General features: G+C 45.4%; 1 protein-coding gene across 1 annotated transcript; it reads left to right on the forward strand.

Moving 5' to 3' along the window:
• Nucleotides 1-347: 347 nt before the first annotated feature.
• Nucleotides 348-24,944, forward strand: LOC142490501 (cystatin-A-like). Its single transcript, XM_075592868.1, has 3 exons — nucleotides 348-511; nucleotides 6,116-6,217; nucleotides 24,627-24,944. The coding sequence occupies exons 1-3, from the start codon at nucleotides 446-448 to the stop codon at nucleotides 24,744-24,746; spliced, it is 288 nt and encodes a 95-aa protein (XP_075448983.1). The 5' UTR covers nucleotides 348-445; the 3' UTR covers nucleotides 24,747-24,944.
• Nucleotides 24,945-26,444: the final 1,500 nt, after the last annotated feature.

The following is a 26,444-nucleotide window of genomic DNA, read 5'->3' on the forward strand; positions in this document are numbered from 1 at the left end:
TCATTTTTCCTGTGTCCCATCCCCAAAAAAAGAACAGGGAAGGAAGCTGCTAATTGGGGGTATTGTAAAATCTTGTCCCACACCCAGCTTAAAAGTGTTGAAATGAGGTTTCCTGCATCTAAATTAATGCAAAATAAATAAGAACTCCATTTTATTATATGGTGAAGAATTCATAATTCATCGTCTCATTTTGTTTAATATATACATATAAATATGTATATATATATATATATATAATACTTTTGAGACTTTTTTTTTTTAATAAGAGAACGTATGTGTGATAGAAGGCCTCCCATATTAATACTCCCCCTTTGCTTTATACACATGGTACAGCCCATAACTATAAATTGTTGAGATGTTCCGTGCTGTGATACTTTGTGATAATTGTGACACTGATACTTCTGTCTCATTTATCTGCTGTGTGCACATTGCTTAAGTTGCGACCATGAGTACTGGAGGAATAGGTTCTGTAGAGCCAGCGGACCAAGCAATCCAGGATATCTGTGACAAGGTAAGAGGAGCCGGTCACGCAGGCGACAAACTGGTAATGTCATGCAGTGCCCCTGAGTACCAGTACTTTTATTTATTACCTTTACCATCAACGCATTGCTCTATATGTATATATACTTTTATTTATTTTATATATATATATATATATATATATATATATATATATATATATATATATATATGCAAATGTAAGTACAACTGTATGCTCATCTGCATGTCTTAGGCAGTTCTGCAATCCCGCCTTTCACCATTATCACCCAGCACACAGCACTTCCACTGCAGCAAGGGATTCTGGGAAATGACATGCAAATGAGCACATTTTTAACATGGTTCCCTATAGGCTTAAGCTTGCTGCATGGTCACAGCTTTGAGCACAGTCAGGTTTAAGGTGCATACCCAGAAAACCCACCCACAGCCAGCTGTTTCGACCTTAATGGGTCTCATCAGTGTGGGGTTGGTTAACTGGGTATGCAGAGAAGCTAAAGGATGGGGGTTACCATACTGAGTTAAGTTATGGTGAGTAAAAAAAGTGACAAAAACCCTCCACAGCAAAGCAAATATGCAAATGTAAATACAACTGTATGCTCATCTGCATGTCTAATTCAGGTCTGCAACCCCGCCTTTCACCATTATCACCCAGCACACAGCACTTCCACTGCAGCAAGGGATTCTGGGAAATGACATGCAAATGAGCACAGAGTGCCACTTTTTGCTTCAAAAAACATTTTTAACATGCAGACCTGCCTAAGACATGCAGATGAGCATACAGTTTCCTCTGTATTTCCACATGCTCGTACAGAAACCTACATGCTCTACATCTCCTCTACGTTTCCACAGACTTGTCTCTCTCCCATCTCTACCCTTTCCTGCCCAGATCCGGCAACCTCGTTATACAACAGTACACTTTTATCAGCCTTACTAATGACAGCTACCGCACTCTAAAGCTAATTTAGACAGCTCCGTGCTCGAAAGCATTAAATCCACCCTCAGCTAATTTTCCCTGTGACCGGGGAGGGGGTTTCTATGCAACTCTCATCCTCTAATCTTCTCACCCTATGACTTTCCGCTTGGCCCTATTCCCTCACATCTTCTTTGCTCACTGTCTGGCAAATTAAGCACTACCCTTTACCTTTTTAACCTCTCTTTCATCTCCAGCATATTTCCATCTTCCTTTAAACATGCACTCATCATGACCATTCTATAGAAATCCTCGACCCAACCTCTCTCTCTCTCTAACTACAGCCCTATCTCACTTCTCCTATTTTCCCCCAAGATACTTGGGCAGCTTGTATATAACTGCTTGACTCACTGTGTCTTCACCTATTCACTGCTTCACTCTTTAAATCTGGGTTCCGCCCTCTACATTCTGCTGAGATAGCTTTATGAAACGTGTGTGGCTAACGATCTACTCACTGCTAAGTCTAAGGGTAATTTCTAATGACTAATTCTGCTGCAACTCTTTGCTACGTTTGACATACAGTTGTGTGGAAAAGAAAGTACACCCTCTTTGAATTCCATGGTTTTACATATCAGGACATAATAACAATCATCTGTTCCTTAGCAGGTCTTAAAATTAGGTAAATACAACCTCAGATGAACAACATCACATGCCATATTACACCATGTCATTATTTATTTAACAAAAATATAGCCAAAATGGAGAAGCCATGTGTGAAAAACTAAGTACACCCTTACTGCTGCCATAGGAATTAAGATGCTAAGTAGCAGACAGGTGCTGCTAATCAAATGCTCTTGATTCACTGATCATCAGCAAGTGTGACCACCTCTATAAAAGCCGAAGTTTTAGCAGTTTGCTGGTCTGGAGCATTCAGGTGTGTTTTAACACAATGCCAAGGAGGAAAGACATCAGCAATGATCTTAGAGAAGCAATTGTTGCTGCCCATCAATCTGGGAAGGGTTATAAGTGAGAAAGATTATTCAAAAGTGGAAAACATTAAAGACAGTTGCCAATCGTCCCAGGAGTGGACGTCCCAGCAAATTCACCCCAAGGTCAGACCGGGCAATGCTCAGAAATTGCAAAAAAACCAAGAGTTACATCTCAGACTCTACAGGCCTCAGTTAGCATGTTAAATGTTCATGACAGTACAATTAATAAAAGACTGAACAAGTGGTTTGTTTGGAAGGGTTGCCACGAGAAAGCCTCTTCTCTCTAAAAAGAACATGGCAGCACGGCTTAGGTTTGCAAAGTTGCATCTGAACAAACCACACGACTTCTGGAACAATGTCCTTTGGACAGACGAGACCAAAGTAGAGATGTTTGGCCATAATGCACAGCTGTTACGCCGATGCTCGCCACAAACCGGGACCGGACCGCGGGGCTGAGGTGGGGTTATATAATCACCGACCTTAGTCCACGCAGACTGATCCGGAGTGCGCAGTTCGTAGTCGTACATCGCAGGGTCAGGATTGGAGAAGGCAGCATCGTCGTTAATGAAGCAGGAGTTCGGCAACAGGAAGTCAGGAGTGCCCCGCTTCAGCTTAGGAGCGTGAGCGCGGGGGTGGCTTCTGCGCGAGGAGCGGCCTCGGCCCATGACGCCGATCTCAGCAGGAGGAGACAGCAGGCTGGCCGAAGTTCACCGCAGGGCAGCGTCGGGAAGAACCAACGCTTCAGCGCAGAAGTCCAAGGCAGGCCACTGCAAGAGGATCGCAGCAGGCCGCAGGAAAGGAAGGGTAGCCACTGCTAGGAGGGAATGCAGCAGGTACCAGTGCTGGCAACAACGCTTCAGCACAGACGTCCCGGGTAGGCCACTGTAAGGAGATAGCAGCAGGCCAGTGCTGGCATCAACGCTTCAGCACAGACGTCCAGGGCAGGCCACTGCAAGGAGATAGCAGCAGGCCGCAGGAAAGGAAGGGTAGCCACTGGTAGGAGGGAATGCAGCAGTTACCAGTGCTGGCATCAACGCTTCAGCACAGACGTCCCGGGTAGGCCACTGCAGGAGAATAGCAGCAGGCCGCAGGACAGGAAGGGTAGCCACTGCTAGGAGGGAATGCAGCAGTTACCAGTGCTGGCATCAACGCTTCAGCACAGACGTCCAGGGTAGGCCACTGCAAGGAGATAGCAGCAGGCCAGTGCTGGCAACAACGCTTCAGCACAGACGTCCAGGACCAGGCCTCTGGATACTCAGGAACTTGGAAGGTAAGAACGCTATGAGAGAGGCCTGGGGTGGTTTGTGGCAGAGACAGTAACATAGAGGTAGGAATAGTTATGCTCGGCACTGGTTCAGTGCCGACGCCTAGAATATAAAGGGCGGAGATCCAATCACAGGAGGAGGGTGTGTGAGAATTCCTCCAATGAAAGAGCACCGGGCAGAAGCTGCAATGAGAGGCAGCACCTGTGCCATATATTGCCAGAAGAAGCTTGCAACTGCACAGGTCTGCAAGGTTATAGTCAAAGCCAGTAGTGGATTCCTTACAACAGCGCCACGTTTGGCGAAAACCAAACACAGCATATCAGCATAAACACCTCATACCAACTGTCAAGCACGGTGGTGGAGGGTTGATGATGTGGGCTTGTTTTGCAGCCACAGGACCTGGGAACCTTGTAGTCATTGAGTCGACCATGAACTCCTCTGTATACCAAAGTATTCTAGAGTCAAATGTGAGGCCATCGGTCCGACAGCTAAATCTTGGCCGAAATTGGGTCATGCAACAGGACAATGATCCCAAGCACACCAGCAAATCTACAACAGAATGGCTGAAAAAGAAATGAAAGAAGGTATTGCAAGGGCACAGTCAAAGTCCAGACCTCAACCCGATTGAAATGCTGTGGCGGGACCTTAAGAGAGCTGTGCATAAACAAATGCCCACCAACCTCAATGAACTGAAGCAACGTTGTAAAGAAGAGTGGGCCAAAATTCCTCCACAACGATGTGAAAGACTGATAAAGTCATACAGAAAACGATTACTTCAAGTTATTGCTGCTAAAGGTGGTTCTACAAGCTATTGAATCATAAGGTGTACTTAGTTTTTCACACATGGCTTCTCCATTTTGGCTTTATTTTTGTTAAATAAATCATGACGCGGTGTAATATGTCATGTGTTGTTGTTCATCTAAGGTTGTATTTACCTAATTTTAAGACCTGCTAAGGAACAGATGATTGTTATTATGTCCTGATATGTAAAACCATGGAATTCAAAGAGGGTGTACTTTCTTTTTCACACAACTGTAGTTTATCACCCCCTTCTCCTCCGCACTCTCCACACCATTGACCTCTGTGTGATGCAGCACTTACTGGTACAAGTCCTACCTATCCAACCACTCCTTCAGTGTTTCCTTCTCTCATGTCTCCTCTTCTTCACTACCACCATCTGTTAGGGTCCCACAAGGCTCTGTCCTTGGCCCTCTGTTCTTCTCACACTACACCTCTTCTCTTGGTGAACGAATACACTCTTTTGGTTTTCAGTATCATCTTTATGCTGATGACACCCAAATTTACCTTTGCTCCGTTGACCTCTCCCCCTCTCCCTTGTCCCGTGTCACCAACTATCCCACCGTTACCTGAAGCTTAACATGTCCAAAACAGACTTATTAATCTTTTCCCCTTCTGTCAACCCTACACCCACACTCTCCATCATAGTCAATAATAACACAATCTCATCAACACCCCAAGAATGCTGGCTAAGGATAATCATTGACTCAGCAAAGTAAATCCTCATCTTGTCCCGCCTTGACTACTGCAACCTTCTCCTAGTTGGCATTCCCTTCATCCACCTGTCGTCAATCCAATTCATTCTAAATGCTTCTGCTAGACTCATCTACCTCACTCATTGCTCCCCATGTGCTGCTTCACTATGCAAATCCCTTCACTGGCTTCCTGTATCCTCTAGAATAAAATTGTCAATCCTGGTTCTGATTTACAAAGCTCTCAGTAATGCTCCCTCTTTCCCTTACATCTCATCCCCAAATACTCCCTTACATGCCTTCTCTGTTATGCCCATGACCTCTGCCACTCCTCCTTTATTATTTCCTTGTATTCCCACCTACAAGACTTCTCCCGTGCTGCACCCTCACTCTTGAATTCACTACTACGGCGCCACGCAATCTTTCCTGCTCGCACCCCCCCCCCTCCTGCTTCCCTCCATGCTCGCGCCACCCCCCGTCCCCCTTACCTCCTCTCCGGCTCCAGTTTGCGCACCGCAGCACTCCTACATAAATCAGACTCAACCCCAGCTTTCAGAATTTTAAAAGCTTCCTGAAAGCTCACCCTAACCCAAAAGCAAAACATTTTGGAAGCTCTGTACACACTACTGCATCTAAGAAGAACTATCATTAAAATGTACGACCATGAACTTGGTTTGGTATTTTTAATTTTCATGTTACACTAGGCAATGGTGTATAATATGGGGATATTTTACATGAAAAATAACCATTGAAATGCTCCATTATAAAGAAAAATATTGAAATATCATTAAGTTAACAAACTAACCTTATTACTTTACTATCTTCCTCTATTATCATTCCTGAAGAATGTCATCAACGTATCAAGCCCAGTTCAGAATACAAGTATATGCTCCGTGCAGAAGCTCAGGTTAGGCAGTGCTGAGATCTCTTCCTCTCCAACTTAAATATTTTGTTCCCACACAGATAAAACCACAGGTCATAAAAATGGACGGGAGAAATTTTGGAAAATTCAAAGCCGTGAAGTATGCATCTCAGGTTGTTGCTGGAATTAACTACTTTGTTAAGGTAAACAAGGGTTGAGGGGAAATCATGTTTTTTTTTTTAGACCTTTAGAACCTTCTAAAAAAACATTCAGTGCTGGAGAAACCTGCCTCCTGTCCACTACACTATTTTCTAGCCTGTTTAATTAATCTTATAGATGATGTATATACAATACAGTCAATAACACCCATTCTGCTGGCCTCTATAGTGGGATGCTATTCATGTCTCTGCAGAGGGATTCTCTGAAAGTGTCTAGCTGAATGATTTGCTAGTCTTTATAAAGTGCCCTTGGAGACTCTGAAGAAGGGACCTGAGGGGCATGTGCTCCAATTATTCTAATGGCCAATAAAGGTTTCATATATATACCCTACATTTGTTAGTTTACTACAACAAACAATATGTTCTTTATTGGCCAACACACAGTGCCATCTTCTTTTTGCAGTCTCCATAAGAGAATGTCCAGCTGGAAGCTATAGAGAAATAGTCTGTTGGTCTCTACACTCTTCTGGTCCCTGCAGAGAGGTGCACAGCTGATCTACGTAGAGGAATTTATTGCTGGCCTATCATGAAAATAAGGAAAGACCTAGGCGGTGCGGATTTCTGCTAGAAAAGTGATTTAATAGTAGCCATAAGTTGATGTTTTGGCCTCCAAGGGCCTTTCTCAAAAGCAAGTGGCATAATCCACATAATCCACATTATGCCACTTGCTTTTGAGAAAGGCCCTTGGAGGCCGAAACGTCAACTTATGGCTATTATTAAATCACTTTTCTAGCAGAAATCCGCAGTGCCTAGGTCTTTCCTTATTTTCAAGTTATTGGGGGTACCAAGCAGAGATTCGTGGACCAGGAGCACCGGTATTTGTATTGTTTTATTATATTATTCCTGGGGAGTGTAGCATTTTCCTTTAAATTGCTGGCCTATCATGTTCTGTTTTCTTCTCTGTGTGAGACTCTAGGAAGCAGACTGTTATGTTAATTTCATAGAACAATCTGGCAGTGTGTGAATTGCAGACACGTCCTGCCTTATAAACTGGATGAGTGATAGGCAGCACTGAGTGCCTGTAGCTGGTTATGCTTCTACCACACCTCTCGTCCTAAGATCGCCGCAGGGCAAAGGGAAGATGCACCAAATCTCTACACTTTAGGAACTGGTCTAGCCAGTACAGGATCTATTTATTACGAATAATCTATAAACAACATGCCGTGTGCCATGGAGGAGCAGTTCCATTCTCTGGAACATATGTCCTGTGTAAGAAACGTGATAATTAGATCTGATACATTTGTCAACCGTTCTTAGAATAACTTCAGTTCAGACGAGAAGTTTAATTGACACATATATCGGATGAGGAAGATGACATTTCAAGGACAGTCACTTGAGGTTTTAATGGATGAAAATGCCCCTTTTGCCTTAAGATTTATAACCTGCCTACGCATCAATGTATTGAGGTCTTTTTTTCACATACAGTAAATTCAATCAGAGGAAGATCAGCAGTAAAGAAATACTCGCAAAGGCAAGAAAAAGAGAGTCAGCACTCAGGTCAATGTAGTGAACTGATAAGATAATTAAAACTTAACTTTAAGTATAAACAAAAAATGAAAAAAATATCCAACAAGCAATGACGTTTAGACAACACAGAATTTAATTAAAATAAAATGAATCTCAAAACAATGGAAACTGGTGATCTCCATCCACCGATGTCCAGACTTATAACGGCCATACTGACGGCAGCCAGGTGTTCCATCGCTGCCGCTTGGAAGCAGACTAAAGCCCCCTCTAGAACCACTGTCACTAGCAGAATTAACGAAGTTATGTCAATGGAGAAACTGACCGCCCTGCTCCAAAAGAAAATACCCCAATTTCTAAACACCTGGGACCCGTGGCTAACAAAATAAATATACCCATAGGCAGTCGCGGAGGTAGGAGCGCGCCACCCACCCCCCCCCCTCTCTCTCCTAGGTTCCCCCCCCTTCCCCCCCCTCCCATGTGTGTCTTCCCCCCTCCCCCTCCTCCCCCCACCCTCCCATCCAATCACCACTCCCAAGAAAATGGAAAAAGTTATTGGGTCCCTGTCAGATTGTTGAAAGCACCACTGTCATGGGATCATGACACCCTTGTATGTACTGTTTGACATGATTGTACCCAATAAAAAAATTGAGTTAAAAAAAAACAATGGAAACTGGGATGGTAGCCTCTTCCAGACTATAATTACCCCTTAGGTGCCGTTAGTGACTGTGTGGATGGATTCATGGGATAATCCCTAAAAGGCTGATCTATAATAAACCCAAAGATAACGCTGGTCACTCAGGGGTAGAGACCCCTCCGAGGTGTACAGGGAGTGCTGATAACTGCTAGTGACTTCGTGTATTTGAACAGTATCCGCAAACAGGACTGTTTTTTTAGACCATCTCGGTTGCACAACTCATATTTTATATCACTAGTCCTGAAAGGAGTTATGTATTAATGTCACTCGACGTTGTCTACTCCCCAGTATTTAATACCTGAAGGAACAGGACAGGTTTTTTCCCCCCATATACAGGCAGTCCTCGGTTATCCGACACAATGCGTTTACTCAAAATGGCGTCGGATAGCGAAACGTCTTAAACTGAAACACGTTTTCCCCTAGGAACACTGTTTAAATGAAAGGTTCCGTTCCTGAAGGCATTTTTATTTTATTTTTTTCACTCTTTTTTTTTTATTGGAAAAATATAAGCGAGGATACAGAGTTGTCATGTGCACACGACCGAACTTAGGACAGAGTTTCCAATAAGCATTTTAACATATAGAGAAAGAAAAAAAAGGGGGGGGGGGGCAAACAGACGGGGATGGGAAGGAGGGGAGGGGGGACAAGGGAGAGAGGGGGGGGGGTCCCTATGGCTTGGACCTAAGCCAGCCCCGGGGGTTGGGACTCCAGCCACGGTTCCCACGTTTTTTGGAACTGCGGCAGTTTTTTATGGAGCGTCGCTGTCAGTCTTTCCATAGTCAGAACTGTGTTGATCCTTTTAACAACTGTGCCTCTAGTTGGGGCTTTTATTTGCTTCCAAGCCGCTGCTGCCCTGAAGGCATTTTTAACACTAAAATACACCAAATATTTTACGCAGGCAATAAGATACGCAGCACACACATACATTATACCGTGTATATACTGTATTATATATATAATATAACATAAAATATAATAATATAATATATTATATAGTATAATATAATATATATATTATTTACACATAAACAACTTTCAAAGCGTTATAAGAGCGTTGGATAAGCCGTTCGTTGTAAAGCGAAGCGTTGTAAAACGAGGACTGCCTGTACACAAGTAACCCAGGTAGTATGGCCACGGGTATAGTGACTAGTCTTATAGTGCACTGAGAAGCCCTAGCCTTGCTGCCCCCTGGTTGGGAGCACCCCTCGGAGGGATAACAGCACAGCAGGGCAGGTCTTCACTGTTTGATATCAGGAACACCACATTTTTATAGTTAGAGTGGACCTGTCAGGGACTCTGATAGTGCCTAATAGCACTTAGATCAGAACTACTTATACGGCAGATTTAAAACCGTGGTATAATATTATTTATTTATACCATGTTTTACCAGGAAGTAATACAGTGAGAGTTACCTCTCGTTCTCACGTATGTCCTGGGCACAGAGTTATAACAATACAAGGTTACATTAAATGAACAGGGTTATACAGTCAATTCACAAACATTTCATGGACAGATAGAGTTGGAAAATTGGGTACAAGGGACAAAAGGCCTGGTGAGTTTCAGATTGAAATAGAGAAGCTTTAACATCACCAAACATCAGCGAACTGCAGCAGCAGACAGATCACACCCTTTAGCTGCCCTTCGGCTGCGCCAAAGGCTGTCTGCCTTTGAGGCGATGCAGATGTACACTGAGGGGGTTCAGATTGAATGCAGCTGTGAATTCAAAGCCCTTCATCCTCCTGGTTCATTAACATTCCAGAGGTGGAGTTGACGTTCCTCATAGTACAAGCAAAAGCAGAAGTTACCCCTTAGCATGCTGGTCCTGTGCAGAGGGGAGCAGCTCTTGGGGAATCTCATCAGGTGTTCGCCTTTGGGGCAATGCAGATGTACACTGAAGGGGGTTCAGCTTGAATGCAATAATTTTGAAACCTCAAACTCACAGAAGCATCGCTGTCTCCTGGAAACCATCATATAATCAGATGTATTTCTGTGCTGGACTCAGGGTAATGGAGTTCTGGCACATTATACTGAGGAAACTGCATATATTCATTACTAGCTGATATACCCGGCGTTGCCCGAGAGTTAAATTTCCCGCTCCCTCCTCTCCCCCCATTTCTGTGCTCCCCCTCTTTCTCCGTTCCCCCCCCCCCCCAGAGGGAGGGACAGTGGACAGGAGGGGGACGACGACATTGGACAGGAGGTGGGGGGACGACAGTGGACAGGAGGGGGGGGGGGGGGTGGGGACAGTGGACAGGAGGGGGGGCGGTGGGGACAGTGGACAGGAGGGGGGGATGGGGACTGTGGACAGGAAGGGGGGTGTGGGGACAGTGGGCAGGAGGGGGGGGGGGACAGTGGACAGGAGGGGTGGGACACAGTGTGTCACACACACACACACAGTATCACACACACACAGTGTCACACACACACACACACACACACACACAGTGTAACACACACAAACAGTGAGAGACACACACACACACACTTACAAACAGTGAGACAAATACACACACAGTGTCACACATACAAACAGTGAGACACACACACAGTGTCACACACACAAACAGTGAGAGACACACACACACAAAAACAGTGACACACACACAGAGGTCTCAGTCCCGTGCAGCGCTCAGCGGCGGCTTTCTCGGGCGCAGGCCGCGCCCCCCCTCCCCACCCCCGCAGTCCCGTGCGGCGCCTTTCTCGGGCGCAGGCCCTAAAACCCGCAGTCCCGTGCGGTGCCTTTCTCGGGCGCAGGCCCTGCCCCGCCCCCCCCCCGCAGTCCCAGGGAGTGTGGTATGGCCGTGTGTGGCACAGGGAGTGTCGGCCGGGTGCAGGCTATGGCGGGTGCAGCTTCAGTAAAATGTGCGCAGCTACAGGGAGGCTACAGGGAGTGTGGTGTGTGCGTGGCTACAGGGAGTGTGGACAGGGAGTGTCGGGCAGGCATGTGTGCAGGGAGTGTCGGGCAGGCGTGTGTGCAGGGAGTGTCGGGCAGGCGTGTGTGCAGGGAGTGTCGGGCAGGCGTGTGTGCGGTCCGTGCGGGCGTCTGTGTGGAGCTGAAGGCGTTTTTATTAGGTGGCGTATTTTCCGTATTTATTGGTCTCAGGTGTGAGTGTGTGTACACGGGAGTGAACGGGGGTGACAGTGAGTGTGTGTGAGGCATGGTCTCAGGTGTGAGTGTGTGTGTGTACACGGGTGATAGTGAGTGTGTGTGTAGACATGGGTGACAGTGAGTGTGTGTGTAGACAGGGGTGACAGTGAGTGTGTGTGTACACAGGGGTGACAGTGAGTGTGTGTGTAGACAGGGGTGACAGTGAGTGTGTGTGTAGACAGGGGTGACAGTGAGTGTGTGTGTACACAGGGGTGACAGTGAGTGTGTGTGTAGACAGGGGTGACAGTGAGTGTGTGTGTAGACAGGGGTGACAGTGAGTGTGTGTGTAGACAGGGGTGACAGTGAGTGTGTGTGTAGACAGGGGTGACAGTGAGTGTGTGTGTGTAGACAGGGGTGACAGTGAGTGTGTGTGTAGACAGGGGTGACAGTGAGTGTGTGTGTACACAGGGGTTACAGTGAGTGTGTGTGTAGACAGGGGTGACAGTGAGTGTGTGTGTAGACAGGGGTGACAGTGAGTGTGTGTGTAGACAGGGGTGACAGTGAGTGTGTGTGTAGACAGGGGTGACAGTGAGTGTGTGTGTAGACAGAGGTGACAGTGAGTGTGTGTGTAGACAGGGGTGACAGTGAGTGTGTGTGTAGACAGGGGTGACAGTGAGTGTGTGTGTGTAGACAGAGGTGACAGTGAGTGTGTGTGTAGACAGGGGTGACAGTGAGTGTGTGTGTAGACAGGGGTGACAGTGAGTGTGTGTGTAGACAGGGGTGACAGTGAGTGTGTGTGTAGACAGGGGTGACAGTGAGTGTGTGTGTACACAGGGGTGACAGTGAGTGTGTGTGTAGACAGGGGTGACAGTGAGTGTGTGTGTAGACAGGGTTGACAGTGAGTGTGTGTGTAGACAGGGGTGACAGTGAGTGTGTGTGTACACAGGGGTGACAGTGTGTGTGTGTGTGTACACAGGGGTGACAGTGAGTGTGTGTGTGTACACAGGGGTGACAGTGTGAGATGGATGAAAGTTACCTTGGACTTTGCAGGGGTTCGCTGGGGGTATGGTGTGTCAGTGTCAGTGTGTGAGAGTGAAGTAGGTGTGTGTCAGTGATGTCACTGTACCTTTTGGCCAATGAGAGTGGTGTGGGGGCGGACACAGGGACCAATGTCTGTGTGTGTCTGTGTGTGTGTCACAGTGGAGCTTACCTCTTGGCCAATGAGAGTCGCGGGTGGGCGGGCAGACCCACGGACGAATCTGATTGGCCACATCTACAACCCCACAAACTTCAGATTTATATATTAAGATGAAATGATTAATAATGGGGGCAGTAATGTTACCTGAGTGGGTAAATACTTGTATGTATGTATGTGTGAATATCTTTATTCATATAGCGCCATCTATATGCACAGGGCGTTACTGCAGTAGTTTTACTTCTACAAATTGTCTTTATTAAATAATCCCAAACATTGTGATATAATGGAAGTGCAGAGTGCAGGTGTGTGTCAGAGTGTCTAATATAAACATTAAAACTGATAAAGATAATATCCATCTAAATACAAAGATAATCGATGGTTTGGGGCATAGGTCCCAATAACAGTGCTCAATCCAATTCCAAACTCCAGTCATATGTATAATGACAGTCCATATGTGTATGAAGCCAGTTAAACCATACAGTGAGATATTGGACCCAGTGCTATGTGTAAGCAGCAATACCACAACCACTGATAAATCCACTAATCAAGTGAGATGATCCATATGTATTGATAAGGAGATGTAATAAAGGTATAACATACCATGGGTGTGTGGAATAGTGCCATGCAGGTCACTATAGCTGCAGCGCTGTTACCGGTCATCAAGTCTCCTTGGGGAGAAAAACAATACTCACTGAGGTCTGCTTCCTTGGTTGCGTGCATCAACGCTCCATATTCAAAGTTTGTGGTAGAAATCCCTGGATTCCAGCGGCACAGCTTGGTAGATTCAAGAGACCAGCAAGGTGTAAGTTAAAAACAGAACTTTATTGATAGAACATGGTATATGGGGGGTAAAACTCTTACGCGTTTCGGACCTACAAAGTCCTTAATCATAGAGTTGATTCGCGCCGTTTGGTTCCCCAATCTTTAAAGGGTAAGCCCCTCCCCCCTGCGTCATCGCGCTGCGTGATTTTGGCGCGAAAATCGCCAAGCTATCCCCTCATTGGTTAATGCTATCAGCCACTGAGCAGCCTTATGCCGCGAGTGTGTCCCGAGCAGGGGAATGACGCGCATGTTGGTAACTGCGCGCATATCCCCTCCTTCCTGACAGATCGCGACGTCGCTAGGCAACCAGAATAAACAAATACAATGAGTTGCCCGTCTCTGTGTTCTATGAGGATAAATACTGCATCGTGAGGAAATGGGGATGGTGGGGGGGGGGTGGTGGGGTAAGGGGGAAGAGGGAAAGAAGGGTATGAGGACAGGGACAAATGACTGGGGAAGAACAGGAAAACGGATTAAAATAAAAAAATGGCATGATGCAACATGCACAGTGATAATTAACAACGTATATAGCAGACAAAAACAGTTAAAACCTTATATAGCAAATCTTTTAGCTGCAATAGAAAACACATAGTCTATGTCAAGGGCAATCCATTTATGCTATTTGTTCCATAATTAATCATTGCAATATATTTATCTCAAAGCATCAAACAATGTGTCCCTATTGTACTACATGTTAAGATATAGTGATCAATCATATCTGTGAGTACCATATTAGTTTCACCATATGGGGGAATTAATATTGACCCCATATATTTTAATTAATGTGATAACCAATAGTATATTAATTGTGGTATATAAACAAACAAAGTAAATTATATATACTGCATGTATACTCTAGATGAGATATTGTAATAGTTGTTATATCAGAATAGGTATGATAAAATCTATTATATGAGTAGACCCCAATTTTTTCATGGAAGTTATTTTGACAATTAAGTATTTCAAGTATTTTGATGCGTGAGGCAAATGAATAATCATAGGTCAATGTGTGAATCCAAAATGAGGACACTATACTGATGTTTTTGTCAATTGAGGAAGTGTTTCAACTCCCAGTCCTGATTCATGCCCCTGGGTGCCATTGTCCCAAGGGCATAAATCCAGAACATCTCTCGACGATTTAATGAAGCCTCCCTGTGTCCCCCTCTAGGATGCATAGATACATTCTCGATGGCGCTGTATGTAAATGTTTTAATGGATCCTAATGGGCATGTATTAAAATGGCGCGCTACGGGGAAGCGTTCGTCACGTTTTTTGATGCTACGGATATGTTCTGTGATCCTCACTTTTAATGCTCTAATAGTTCTACCTATGTAGCCACTGCCACATGCACATTTCAGCAGATAAATCACAAAGTTGGTGTTACAAGTCATGAATGTTTCAATATTGTATGTATGACCCGTATAGATATCCCTCAACGACTTTAGGGGTTCCGCATATTTACAAAGGGTACATTGGCCACACTTATAGAATCCCTTTGGTAAATGTGTTGATTTCTTATTCCTAGAGCTAAACATACTAGGGGATACATAGTTGCCGATTGTCTTGGCTTTTTTGAAAACCAGTCTCGGGTTTTGTCTAGTGTAAGGATCTAATTCTGGATCTAGTCTTAGAACTCCCCAATGTTTCTGTAAGATGTATCTTATCTGCTCTGCTTGTTTGGAAAAGGTGGTTATGAAGAGAGGGCCCTGTTCAGTATCGTTGTTATGAAATGGTTTTTTTGGGGTTTCTTTTCTTAATCAAGTGTTCCCTATCTGCTTGTAGAGCATGTTCATAGGCACTCTCCAGGTCCCTCTCTCCATAACCACGCTCTCTGAACCTTTGTTTGAGTTCTTGAGCTTGTACCAAAAAGGACTCTTTTGTGGAACATAGCCTCCTTAATCTTAAAAAAATGTTAAAAAAAACAGATTGATTATTTAGATCTGCACCTCTATATAGATACTGGACAACAAATTCAGACCAGTATATATAGAAAAACAAATTCCAAAAATTCTCTGCTCAGATCGAACAGTGCCCACCCGAGACCACTTATAAAGGGGATACCCAAAGGGCAATTTTTAAGATTAAGGAGGCTATGTTCCACAAAAGAGTCCTTTTTGGTACAAGCTCAAGAACTCAAACAAAGGTTCAGAGAGCGTGGTTATGGCGAGAGGGACCTGGAGAGTGCCTATGAACATGCTCTACAAGCAGATAGGGAACACTTGATTAAGAAAAGAAACCCCAAAAAACCATTTCATAACAACGATACTGAACAGGGCCCTCTCTTCATAACCACCTTTTCCAAACAAGCAGAGCAGATAAGATACATCTTACAGAAACATTGGGGAGTTCTAAGACTAGATCCAGAATTAGATCCTTACACTAGACAAAACCCGAGACTGGTTTTCAAAAAAGCCAAGACAATCGGCAACTATGTATCCCCTAGTATGTTTAGCTCTAGGAATAAGAAATCAACACATTTACCAAAGGGATTCTATAAGTGTGGCCAATGTACCCTTTGTAAATATGCGGAACCCCTAAAGTCGTTGAGGGATATCTATACGGGTCATACATACAATATTGAAACATTCATGACTTGTAACACCAACTTTGTGATTTATCTGCTGAAATGTGCATGTGGCAGTGGCTACATAGGTAGAACTATTAGAGCATTAAAAGTGAGGATCACAGAACATATCCGTAGCATCAAAAAACGTGACGAACGATTCCCCGTAGCGCGCCATTTTAATACATGCCCATTAGGATCCATTAAAACATTTACATACAGCGCCATCGAGAATGTATCTATGCATCCTAGAGGGGGACACAGGGAGGCTTCATTAAATCGTCGAGAGATGTTCTGGATTTATGCCCTTGGGACAATGGCACCCAGGGGCATGAATCAGGACTGGGAGTTGAAACACTTCCTCAATTGACAAAAACATCAGTATAGTGTCCTCATTTTGGATTCACACATTGACCTATGATTATTCATTTGCCTCACGCATCAAAATACTTGAAATACTTAATTGTCAAAATAACTTCCATGAAAAAATTGGGGTCTACTCATATAATAGATTTTATCATACCTATTCTGATATAACAACTATTACAATATCTCATCTAGAGTATACATGCAGTATATATAATTTACTTTGTTTGTTTATATACCACAATTAATATACTATTGGTTATCACATTAATTAAAATATATGGGGTCAATATTAATTCCCCCATATGGTGAAACTAATATGGTACTCACAGATATGATTGATCACTATATCTTAACATGTAGTACAATAGGGACACATTGTTTGATGCTTTGAGATAAATATATTGCAATGATTAATTATGGAACAAATAGCATAAATGGATTGCCCTTTTCATAGACTATGTGTTCTCTATTGCAGCTAAAAGATTTGCTATATAAGGTTTTAACTGTTTTTGTCTGCTATATACGTTGTTAATTATCACTGTGCATGTTGCATCATGCCATTTTTTTTATTTTAATCCGTTTTCCTGTTCTTCCCCAGTCATTTGTCCCTGTCCTCATACCCTTCTTTCCCTCTTCCCCCTTACCCCACCACCCCCCCCCCCCCCACCATCCCCATTTCCTCACGATGCAGTATTTATCCTCATAGAACACAGAGACGGGCAACTCATTGTATTTGTTTATTCTGGTTGCCTAGCGACGTCGCGATCTGTCAGGAAGGAGGGGATATGCGCGCAGTTACCAACATGCGCGTCATTCCCCTGCTCGGGACACACTCGCGGCATAAGGCTGCTCAGTGGCTGATAGCATTAACCAATGAGGGGATAGCTTGGCGATTTTCGCGCCAAAATCACGCAGCGCGATGACGCAGGGGGGAGGGGCTTACCCTTTAAAGATTGGGGAACCAAACGGCGCGAATCAACTCTATGATTAAGGACTTTGTAGGTCCGAAACGCGTAAGAGTTTTACCCCCCATATACCATGTTCTATCAATAAAGTTCTGTTTTTAACTTACACCTTGCTGGTCTCTTGAATCTACCAAGCTGTGCCGCTGGAATCCAGGGATTTCTACCACAAACTTTAAATACAAAGATACACAGTGCTGCTCACTCTTCCCCTCTCTCTCACACACACTCACACGCCTCTCTCTCTTACTCTCCCCCTACTCTCTCCATCTTCTCCCACTCCCACTCTCTGTCCCTCCTCCCTCTCACTCGCTCTCACTCCCACTGTTCTCTCATTCTTCTCTCTCACTCATCTCACTCTCTTCTTCTTCTCACTCCTGTCACTCCCACTCTCACTCCCACTCTTCTCTCTCTCTCACTCCTCCCTCTCACTGTGCCCTCTCTCGCACCCCTCTCCTTTTCTCCTCCAGACCCTACCTGGGTCCCACATGGCAGCTCCATAAAGTGCCACCCCAGGCGGCCGACAGGAGAAGATAGCGGAACATTTTAAACGAATAGATTTTGACAAGAGAACCGTAATCGACAACGGAGATGTTTTAGGAAACAATTGTTTTGGAAACAGAGGATCCCATCTTAAAATAATTGTCAGGGGAAAGACGACCTCTCATATTAGGAGAGAAAGATGGTGGATTTGGGTATAAAAAGGCCACTTCGCTCCAGATATAATCCAAATATAATAAGGGTCAATGATGCATTTCTGTGCTTGTTTAGGTAAGGTAAGAGGGGGAATTCTGCAAAGGTATTTACTATACACAACAGGAAAAGATGGGATGTGACAGTAATTCTAAGACACTAAGACACTAAGGTCCACATTTACATGATAAAGCTATGCAAACGCCTAAGGCAGCCAGTACCCATTCAGGTGAATAGGCTGTACGATTGTATTGTATGTCTTTATTTATATAGCGCCATTAATGTACATAGCGCTTCACAGTAGTAATACATGTGGTAATCAAATAAATAACAGATAATATAAATAACAGATCATGGGAATAAGTGCTTTAGACATTAAGGAAGAGGAGTCCCTGCCCCGAGGAGCTTACAATCTAATTGGTAGGTAGGGAGAACGTACAGAGACAGTAGGAGGGAGTTCTGGTAAGTGCGTCTGCAGGGGGCCAAGGTTTATGTATCATGTGTTCAGAATATCTACATTGCTATTCATATGCTTCTTTAAGCAAGTGTGTCTTAAGGTGGGTCTTAAAGGTGGATAGAGAGGGTGCTAGTCGGGTACTGAGGGGAAGGGCATTCCAGAGGTGTGGGGCAGTCAGTGAGAAAGGTTTAAGGCGGGAGAGGGCTTTAGATATAAAGGGGGTAGAAAGAAGATATCTATATATCATATATGTATGATGTACATTAAACAAGCTATTAGTCAATATGGTGTTGAGAAGTCTTCTAGCAACAACAACAACAATGAATGGGATATCCTATCATATGAAATGAATGGGGTGCAAGGAGAAGGAAAGTGCAGTGGGAAGATGCAGTTGGTGGCCTGTAGGTGGCAGCAATACACAGAGAGTGGGGAGTAAAGGGGAACAGTGGGGCTGAGCTTCCGCCATGGGGAACCTGGGGCATTTATACTAGGGGTACTTACTTCCAACGATGCAGCGCCTCCACCTGCGATGGCTACCACCATAGGGGGAGTGGTTCCTCGCAGGACAATCACAATAATCGATACTCACACAGATATATATATTAACTAGGGACTTTACTGAACATACAAGAAAACATATCATAACATCATAACCTGTGTCCCTCTCTAGAGGAGACACTTACTGCGTCGCGCAGGACACTTCCCAACACTAGGTGATCCCACCCAGTGTCCCGAGAATCCCCACCCAATGTCCCGCACTCTAGTAGAGAACGTGGGTGACTGCGCAGTCACTAATTAATGTGTTAGGCCTGTTGGTGCACATATATATTGAATACCTTCCGAGCACTCCGATGCTCGGGCCTGCAACACTCTTCTCAAAGGGTCAGACGTGCGATGCATCCGTCTGATCCTTTCCAGGTAATTCTCCAGGAACCCCAACGTGGGTCCAACCGCTTCACGGGAACACAACCGAATCACGGCAACACCAACCGCATCACGGGAACAGCAACCGCCGCTATATCCCTATCTCTTTCTCACTAACCCTAACGTGACAGGAACCCTAACCTAGGGCCTGTCCCTGATGAACCGCAACCTGGGGTGACTTGGGGAAAACTCCTAGGGCCTGCGGGGGTAATAACCTGCCCCACTCCCCTAACTCGTCCCAGTCCTGACACTCACTGAACCCTAACACTAACACTACACTACACACTGCAAACTTCGTAACGCGTACAGCAACTTGCTGCACACTAGCACTATGCCTTCTTGTCAGGCCTCACAGCCCTGCCAGCCGTGATCCTGACAAGACAGCACTCACACACGCACTAAGGGCAGCATCCCTGTCTGGGGCCGTCCCTCAGCACTTACCCACTAACCTGGTGGGGAGTTGAGGCCTTACTTGGGATGTGGGGACCTTACTCTGTGCAGGAGCTGCACATGCTCTCTGCACCCTTCCTTCCCTCACAGCTCCCCAGCTCCAACTGACAAACGTGCTGCAGCCCAAACAATGTATCCACTTTCTCCCTCTGGAGATCCTTGGCCCTCATTGGCCACACTGAGGCACCTGGTGTGCTTGCCCCTAAGCCTCATGGGAGTTGTAGTCCCGTGGAGGCTGCAAATACATTGGGGCCGCGTGCGCGCCTGCGCCTGCGCGAACCCCTAATGGCCGCCGCAACCTCTCCTGCACTTTCCCTACACTCGCGCGACTCTCTAAAGGCTCTTCGGTACTTTCTGCGCATGCGCAATCACTGCGCATGCGCGAGTAGCGGCAATGGCGGCACCCGCTAACCGAGTGCACCGCCGGGACTCTCAGTGCTCCCTGCACTGGCCTCCACCCTCGCGTTGTGCCGCCGGAGCTCCAGGGATGCCGAGCGCTCCCTGCACTGGCCCCCACCTTTGTGAACAGCCTGCGCGTCCGTCGCTGCCTCCGACGGCACCCGCGACCGCGCTGACACAAAGGAGGGGGGGTCTCTGGTGGTCTAGGGGCACCAATGCTACACATAATTAGGCAATGTCCGTTATATTCCCTCCATTTAATGGGTAGCCTCAAAGATAATGATATGCAAAAATAACGAGCGTTAGTAGCCGCGCTAGAACAGGGATTTTCGTGTTACAAGGATGTGCTAAAAATACACTTCACATGCACTTCTGCCCCACACCTCTGGAATGCCCTTCCCCTCAGTACCTGACTAGCACCCTCTCTATCCACCTGTAAGACCCACCTTAAGACACACCTGCTTAAAGAAGCATACGAATAGCACTGTGGCTAATACTATACAGATACATAAAGCTTGGCCCCCTGCTAGGGTGACCAGATTTTCAAAATGAAAAACCGGGACACATTAAAAAATGTATTTATAAAACAAATTACATCACGTGGCGCACCCCGTTGCCATGACAACGAGACACGGCCGTCAGGCGGTGACATGTTGCCATGACAATGTGGCATCACGTGATGCCTTGGCGCCATAATGCGTCCCGTTGTCATGACCCACACACACCCAGAGCCACTGACCCACACACACCCAGAGCCACTGACCCACACACAGAGCCACTGACCCACACACACCCAGAGCCACTGACCCACACACACCCAGAGCCACTGACCCCCACACAGAGCCACTGACCCACACACAGAGCCACTGACCCACACACACCCAGAGCCACTGACCCACACACACCCAGAGCCACTGACCCACACACACCCAGAGCCACTGACCCCCACACAGAGCCACTGACCCCCACACAGAGCCACTGACCCACACACACCCAGAGCCACTGACCCACACACACCCAGAGCCACTGACCCACACACACCCAGAGCCACTGACCCCCACACAGAGCCACTGACCCACACACACCCAGAGCCACTGACCCACACACAGAGCCACTGACCCCCACACACCCACACACAGAGCCACTGACCCATACACACAGAGCCACACACACACAGAGCCACACAGAGCCACACACACACACACACACACACACACACACACACACACACACACACACACACACACACACACACACACAGAGCCACATACACACACACACAGCCACACACACACACACAGTCACACACACAGCCACAGCCACACAGAGAGCCACACACACACACACACAGAGCCACACAGAGCCACACACACAGAGCCACACACACAGAGCCACACACACAGCCACACACACAGAGCCACACACACACACACACACAGCCACACACACACACAGTCACACACACAGCCACAGCCACACACAGAGCCACACACACACACAGAGTCACACACACACACACAGAGCCACGCACACACAGAGCCACGCACACACAGAGCCACACACACAGCCACACACACAGAGCCACACACACACAGAGCCACACACACACAGAGCCACACACACAGTCACACACACACAGCCACACACACAGAGCCACACACACACACAGAGCCACACACAGAGCCAAACACACAGAGCCACACACACACACAGAGCCACACACACACAGAGCCACACACAGAAACACATACACACACACACACATCTGCTCTGAGAAGGAAGCAGCTCAGTGTGCTCTGTCCTCAAACCAGTCCCTTGCAGCCTGGAATCCTGCAAAGCCCCGCCCCGGCATCCTCCGACCTCCAACCAATCCCCTGCGGCCCGGCATCCTACAAAGACCCGCCCCCGGCATCCTTCTACCAATCCCCTGCGTCCCAGCCGGCATTCTCCAAAAGCCCAACCCCCCGGCATTCTGCAAATCCTCACCTGCTACCGCATCTTCTCCTCACCGCCCGTGCGTTGCCCCCGGCACAGCGCCCCCGCTTCGCGCAGCGCCCCACATCGCACGCCACTGCATCCTGCTACAAGAACCGGTACCAGGGCCAAAAACCGGGACATTACCTGGACGGACCGGCAACCGGGACAGGAATGAAAAACCCGGGACTGTCCCGGCAGAACCGGGCCTTCTGGTCATCTGCAGACGCACTTACCTGACTGCCCTTCTACTGTCTCTGTACGTTCTCCCCACCAATTAGATTGTAAGCTCCCTGGAGCAGGATGTCCTCTTCCGAAATGTTACGTTTATGTCTGAAGCACTTATTCCCACGATCTGTTTTTTGTATTATTTGTTATTTATATGATTGTCACGTGTATTACTGCTGTGAAGCGCTATGTACACTAATGGCGCTATATTAATAAAGACATACATACATACAAAGACGCGTTAGTCATGTGAATTACCAAAAGCTAATACACATCTTGTTCTAATATTGATAAATTTAGCATTTTTACACTGAAACTTTTCCCATTATTTATAGTGCCCTTCCTTCATTTCTTTTAAGTGTAGATTATTAAAAGTTCATTAATAAAAATTATTGTAGAGGTATGTATGAATATAAATGATCATACACACATACTTAATACAGTCATGAATACGTTATATACCATATTAGGTCACACACACATATCCTACATTCCCTTTAATCACTAAAACACTTACTATAGTTAATAAGTGAATGTGTAAACGAGACCGCAGTCACCTGTGTATATCTATTCAAAGTAAATGATTGGTGCTTAGAGGGTAAAATATAGGATATTGGCAGTGTTGAGCAAAAAAGATTTGATCAGAAAGGTTTCCCCCTATATACAGCACTCAAATCATATATGGTCTATTGATGGACAGAACAAATGGTCCTGCAGATATGCTGCGGAGAACTGGTAAGTATCCCAGAATCACCGTGGAAATGAAAAATAATAAAATTTTATTACGTCTACATAGATCATTAAAAACACAGACACATTATTAAAAATCCCCATATTGTAGTGGCTGATATGAATAAATATCGTAGTAATAAGGTAAGTATCATTAATTATTGTCTTGATTTATTCATATCCTCACATCCAAAATTGATCTGCTCGTAATACGCGCAGGCTTGTATCGTGCGGAGGCCTTTATTCCGGTTCACTGCTATAATGTTTACCATTGCATTGGAGACTGTTGCAGCATAAGAGACTGTGTGTGTTTAAACTATTTTCCTTGATACTGCTATTTGCAACAAGCCGTGTGTATTTAGTGTTTGTTTCTCAGTTCATACATATGAGGACTAACTAGCGGTGGTGAACACCAGGAGTATTGAAGGGGTTTCACGTCCGCATTTTGCGGGGATATACAGAGAGCATCATTACTAGTGATCACCCTATATTCTAAACACCAACCTCTGATACCTCTATTGTACTGACATTGAATACACTTACGGTGTTACAAATACTCTTAATATACAAGCCTTTCTCTGACTGTTACAATTTTGGATGTGAGGATGTGAATAAATCAAGACAATAATTAATGATACTTACCTTATTACTACGATATTTATTCATATCAGCCACCACAATATGGGGATTTTTAATAATGTATCTGTGTTTTTAATGATCTATGTAGACGTAATAAAATTTTATTATTTTTGATTTCCACGGTGATTCTGGGACACTTACCAGTTCTCCGCAGCATATCTGCAGGACCATTTGTTTTGTCCATCAATAGACCATATATGATTTGAGTGCTGTATATAGGGGGAAACCTTTCTGATCAAATCTTTTTTGATCAACACTGCCAATATACTTAATGAGTTTCAGGCATTTATATGATCCCTAATATATATCTTTGTATGCAACTTGTAGCTTTTGGAAAGGAAAGGGTTAAGTCCTATACTCAGTACATTGCTTTTACCCTATTCCCAGGAATAACACAATGATAATATTGGTCTGGATGTAACTGTAACGCCAGGTTTTGATGTGACCTAATTATCGTTGCGTTATTTTTGTGCGTTAACATTATCGGAGGTGTGAGGATCCGCATTGTCAGGTAAACGGCACATTAGCATATGATCTGCATATGATTAAGCCAGGCGTCCTTTAATATTTATTTTTGGCAGTAACGCAAGGGTATCGTCATGCAAATCCCCTTTCGGGAAACGTTAAATGGTGATAACATAACGATAGACCTTTAATGGACCTCTTGTTGAGTGTATGAGGGATGGGGAGTGAGCAGACAACATCTCTCTTCACAACATTTCTCTTCTTGAATTTCAGGTTGATGTGGGAGGTAATGAATTCCTGCATCTACGCATCTTCGAGGACCTGCAGGGAAAACTTCACCTCACCAGCTACCAGAAAAATAAAACCTTGAGTTCCCCTCTGAGTTACTTCTAAAGGACAACGACACAGCTATGTTCCACATGCAAAAGAATCCTACATCAGTCTGCAGAGGAACCCAGCAGAGCATCTGACAATGGAGCCTTTGTAATCCCTAATAAAGTCTTGTTTATCCCCTACTTATATTGCCCTTGTATTATCAAAGCTTTTATGTCTTGTTTGTCTCTTCAGTTGCAAATAAAAAGTGAAAACAAACCAATGGAATCCAATGATGAATATTTGGAAACTCTACACACATAGATACTTTGGACAATTGATACCCTGGCACTCTTCTTTACCTGTATAATGACAGGAAGAATGATCTGCATTGGATCTGTCACAACCACCTGCATGAAAAGACCTGTACATTTGGAAAGTGGGGAGGGGCGAGCTTAAAACCCGGGGAGGAGGGGCTAGTAACCTCCAAAACAGCTGAGACCAGCTGGATAAAGTTAATAAACACACAGATACCCAGTAAGCTCATATAACCCCCAAATACTACCACAAAATATATATGTATGTAACGGGTTTCCCCCCCCCCCCCCAATCTCACATTGGCCCGGGTACTTTAATAACCAACCCCCATTACGTGTGTTTGGTGATGCACCTGTAGGCAACAGAACTCCTGAGTCTCCCGCTTGATGGTATTAGGGGATATCCAACAGGATAGGTAGCTGAGGTAGTGGGTGCGAGTTCAACTTACATCATGTGCCGCGCCTCCACCTCATCAGGGTCTATGCTTCCGCAGGGAGATGGTCCTGGTGAGGAACTCCTTCTTGGTGGTGCCATCCACTGCGGAGTAACTTCACACTCACACAGTGGGGGTATCGTTAACAAGGTCATCTTTATTGTAGACGGTGATGTAGCAGACTGCCCCATGCAGCTGCCGGCTCTAGCCGCACATCTCTCCGTGCTGTCCCTTTGCCAGGTACGCCCTCCCAAATTGGAGTGGGATTCCCTCTTCTCCTAGGGAGATCCTATCTGTGCCAGGTCCCTGGACACAGAGTGGCTTTAGACAGGCTGATTGGTCAACCTGGACCTCTAGTTACGTCACTAGGGTCACAAAGTGTTCATACAATCCCTTATGCAGGACAATACAACTTCCCAACAGCTTTCCACAGCTGCTGGAACACACTGAAACTAACTGTGTTGTGCCTTATATACTTCAGGAGGCAGACGCATCCCTGATGTCACTATCCAGAGACTCAGAGCATACAGCCACTCCCCTCCATACATAGGGCACCTCACCATGGTGTGAGGGAAAACCTCCATAACTACTGCTGGCATACCTGTATTTACCAGGACTTACTGCCAACAGAGAGGAAAGTAATATACCATTATTATGCATGGCTATATGTATATAAGTGCCAAAAGGAGTGCTACTGGCCGTGGCACTGTATACTACAAAAAACAAAACACAAACGGAGCCCAGAGCTACATCCAATATGACAAAAATACACAGTGAAATACATATATATATATATATATATATATATATATATATATATATATATCTTTAAAAGGGTCATTTAGTTTAACCCTTTGGCCAAAGCATTATAAGTCTGCGAGCCACTTCAAGGCATGACCAGATATCGCAGGTTCTAACACTAAGGGGCCTATGCAGAAAGGGCCGAAAAATTGCATTCGCCAGGGTTTCAATTCGCCAGGTTTTTGGCGTGTTAACCTCGCTGTATACAGGGAGGGACGAATCCCTGG

Source organism: Ascaphus truei, chromosome 3 (assembly GCF_040206685.1).
Source record: "Ascaphus truei isolate aAscTru1 chromosome 3, aAscTru1.hap1, whole genome shotgun sequence".
NCBI lineage: Eukaryota > Metazoa > Chordata > Amphibia > Anura > Ascaphidae > Ascaphus > Ascaphus truei.

Coding starts and splice junctions, on each gene's coding strand:
- LOC142490501 (XM_075592868.1), top strand. CDS start 446: ATGAGTACTGGAGGAATAGGTTCTGTAGAGCCAGCGGACCAAGCAATC. Junction 512..6,115: donor TCCAGGATATCTGTGACAAG/GTAAGAGGAGCC, acceptor GTTCCCACACAG/ATAAAACCACAGGTCATAAA. Junction 6,218..24,626: donor GAATTAACTACTTTGTTAAG/GTAAACAAGGGT, acceptor CTTGAATTTCAG/GTTGATGTGGGAGGTAATGA.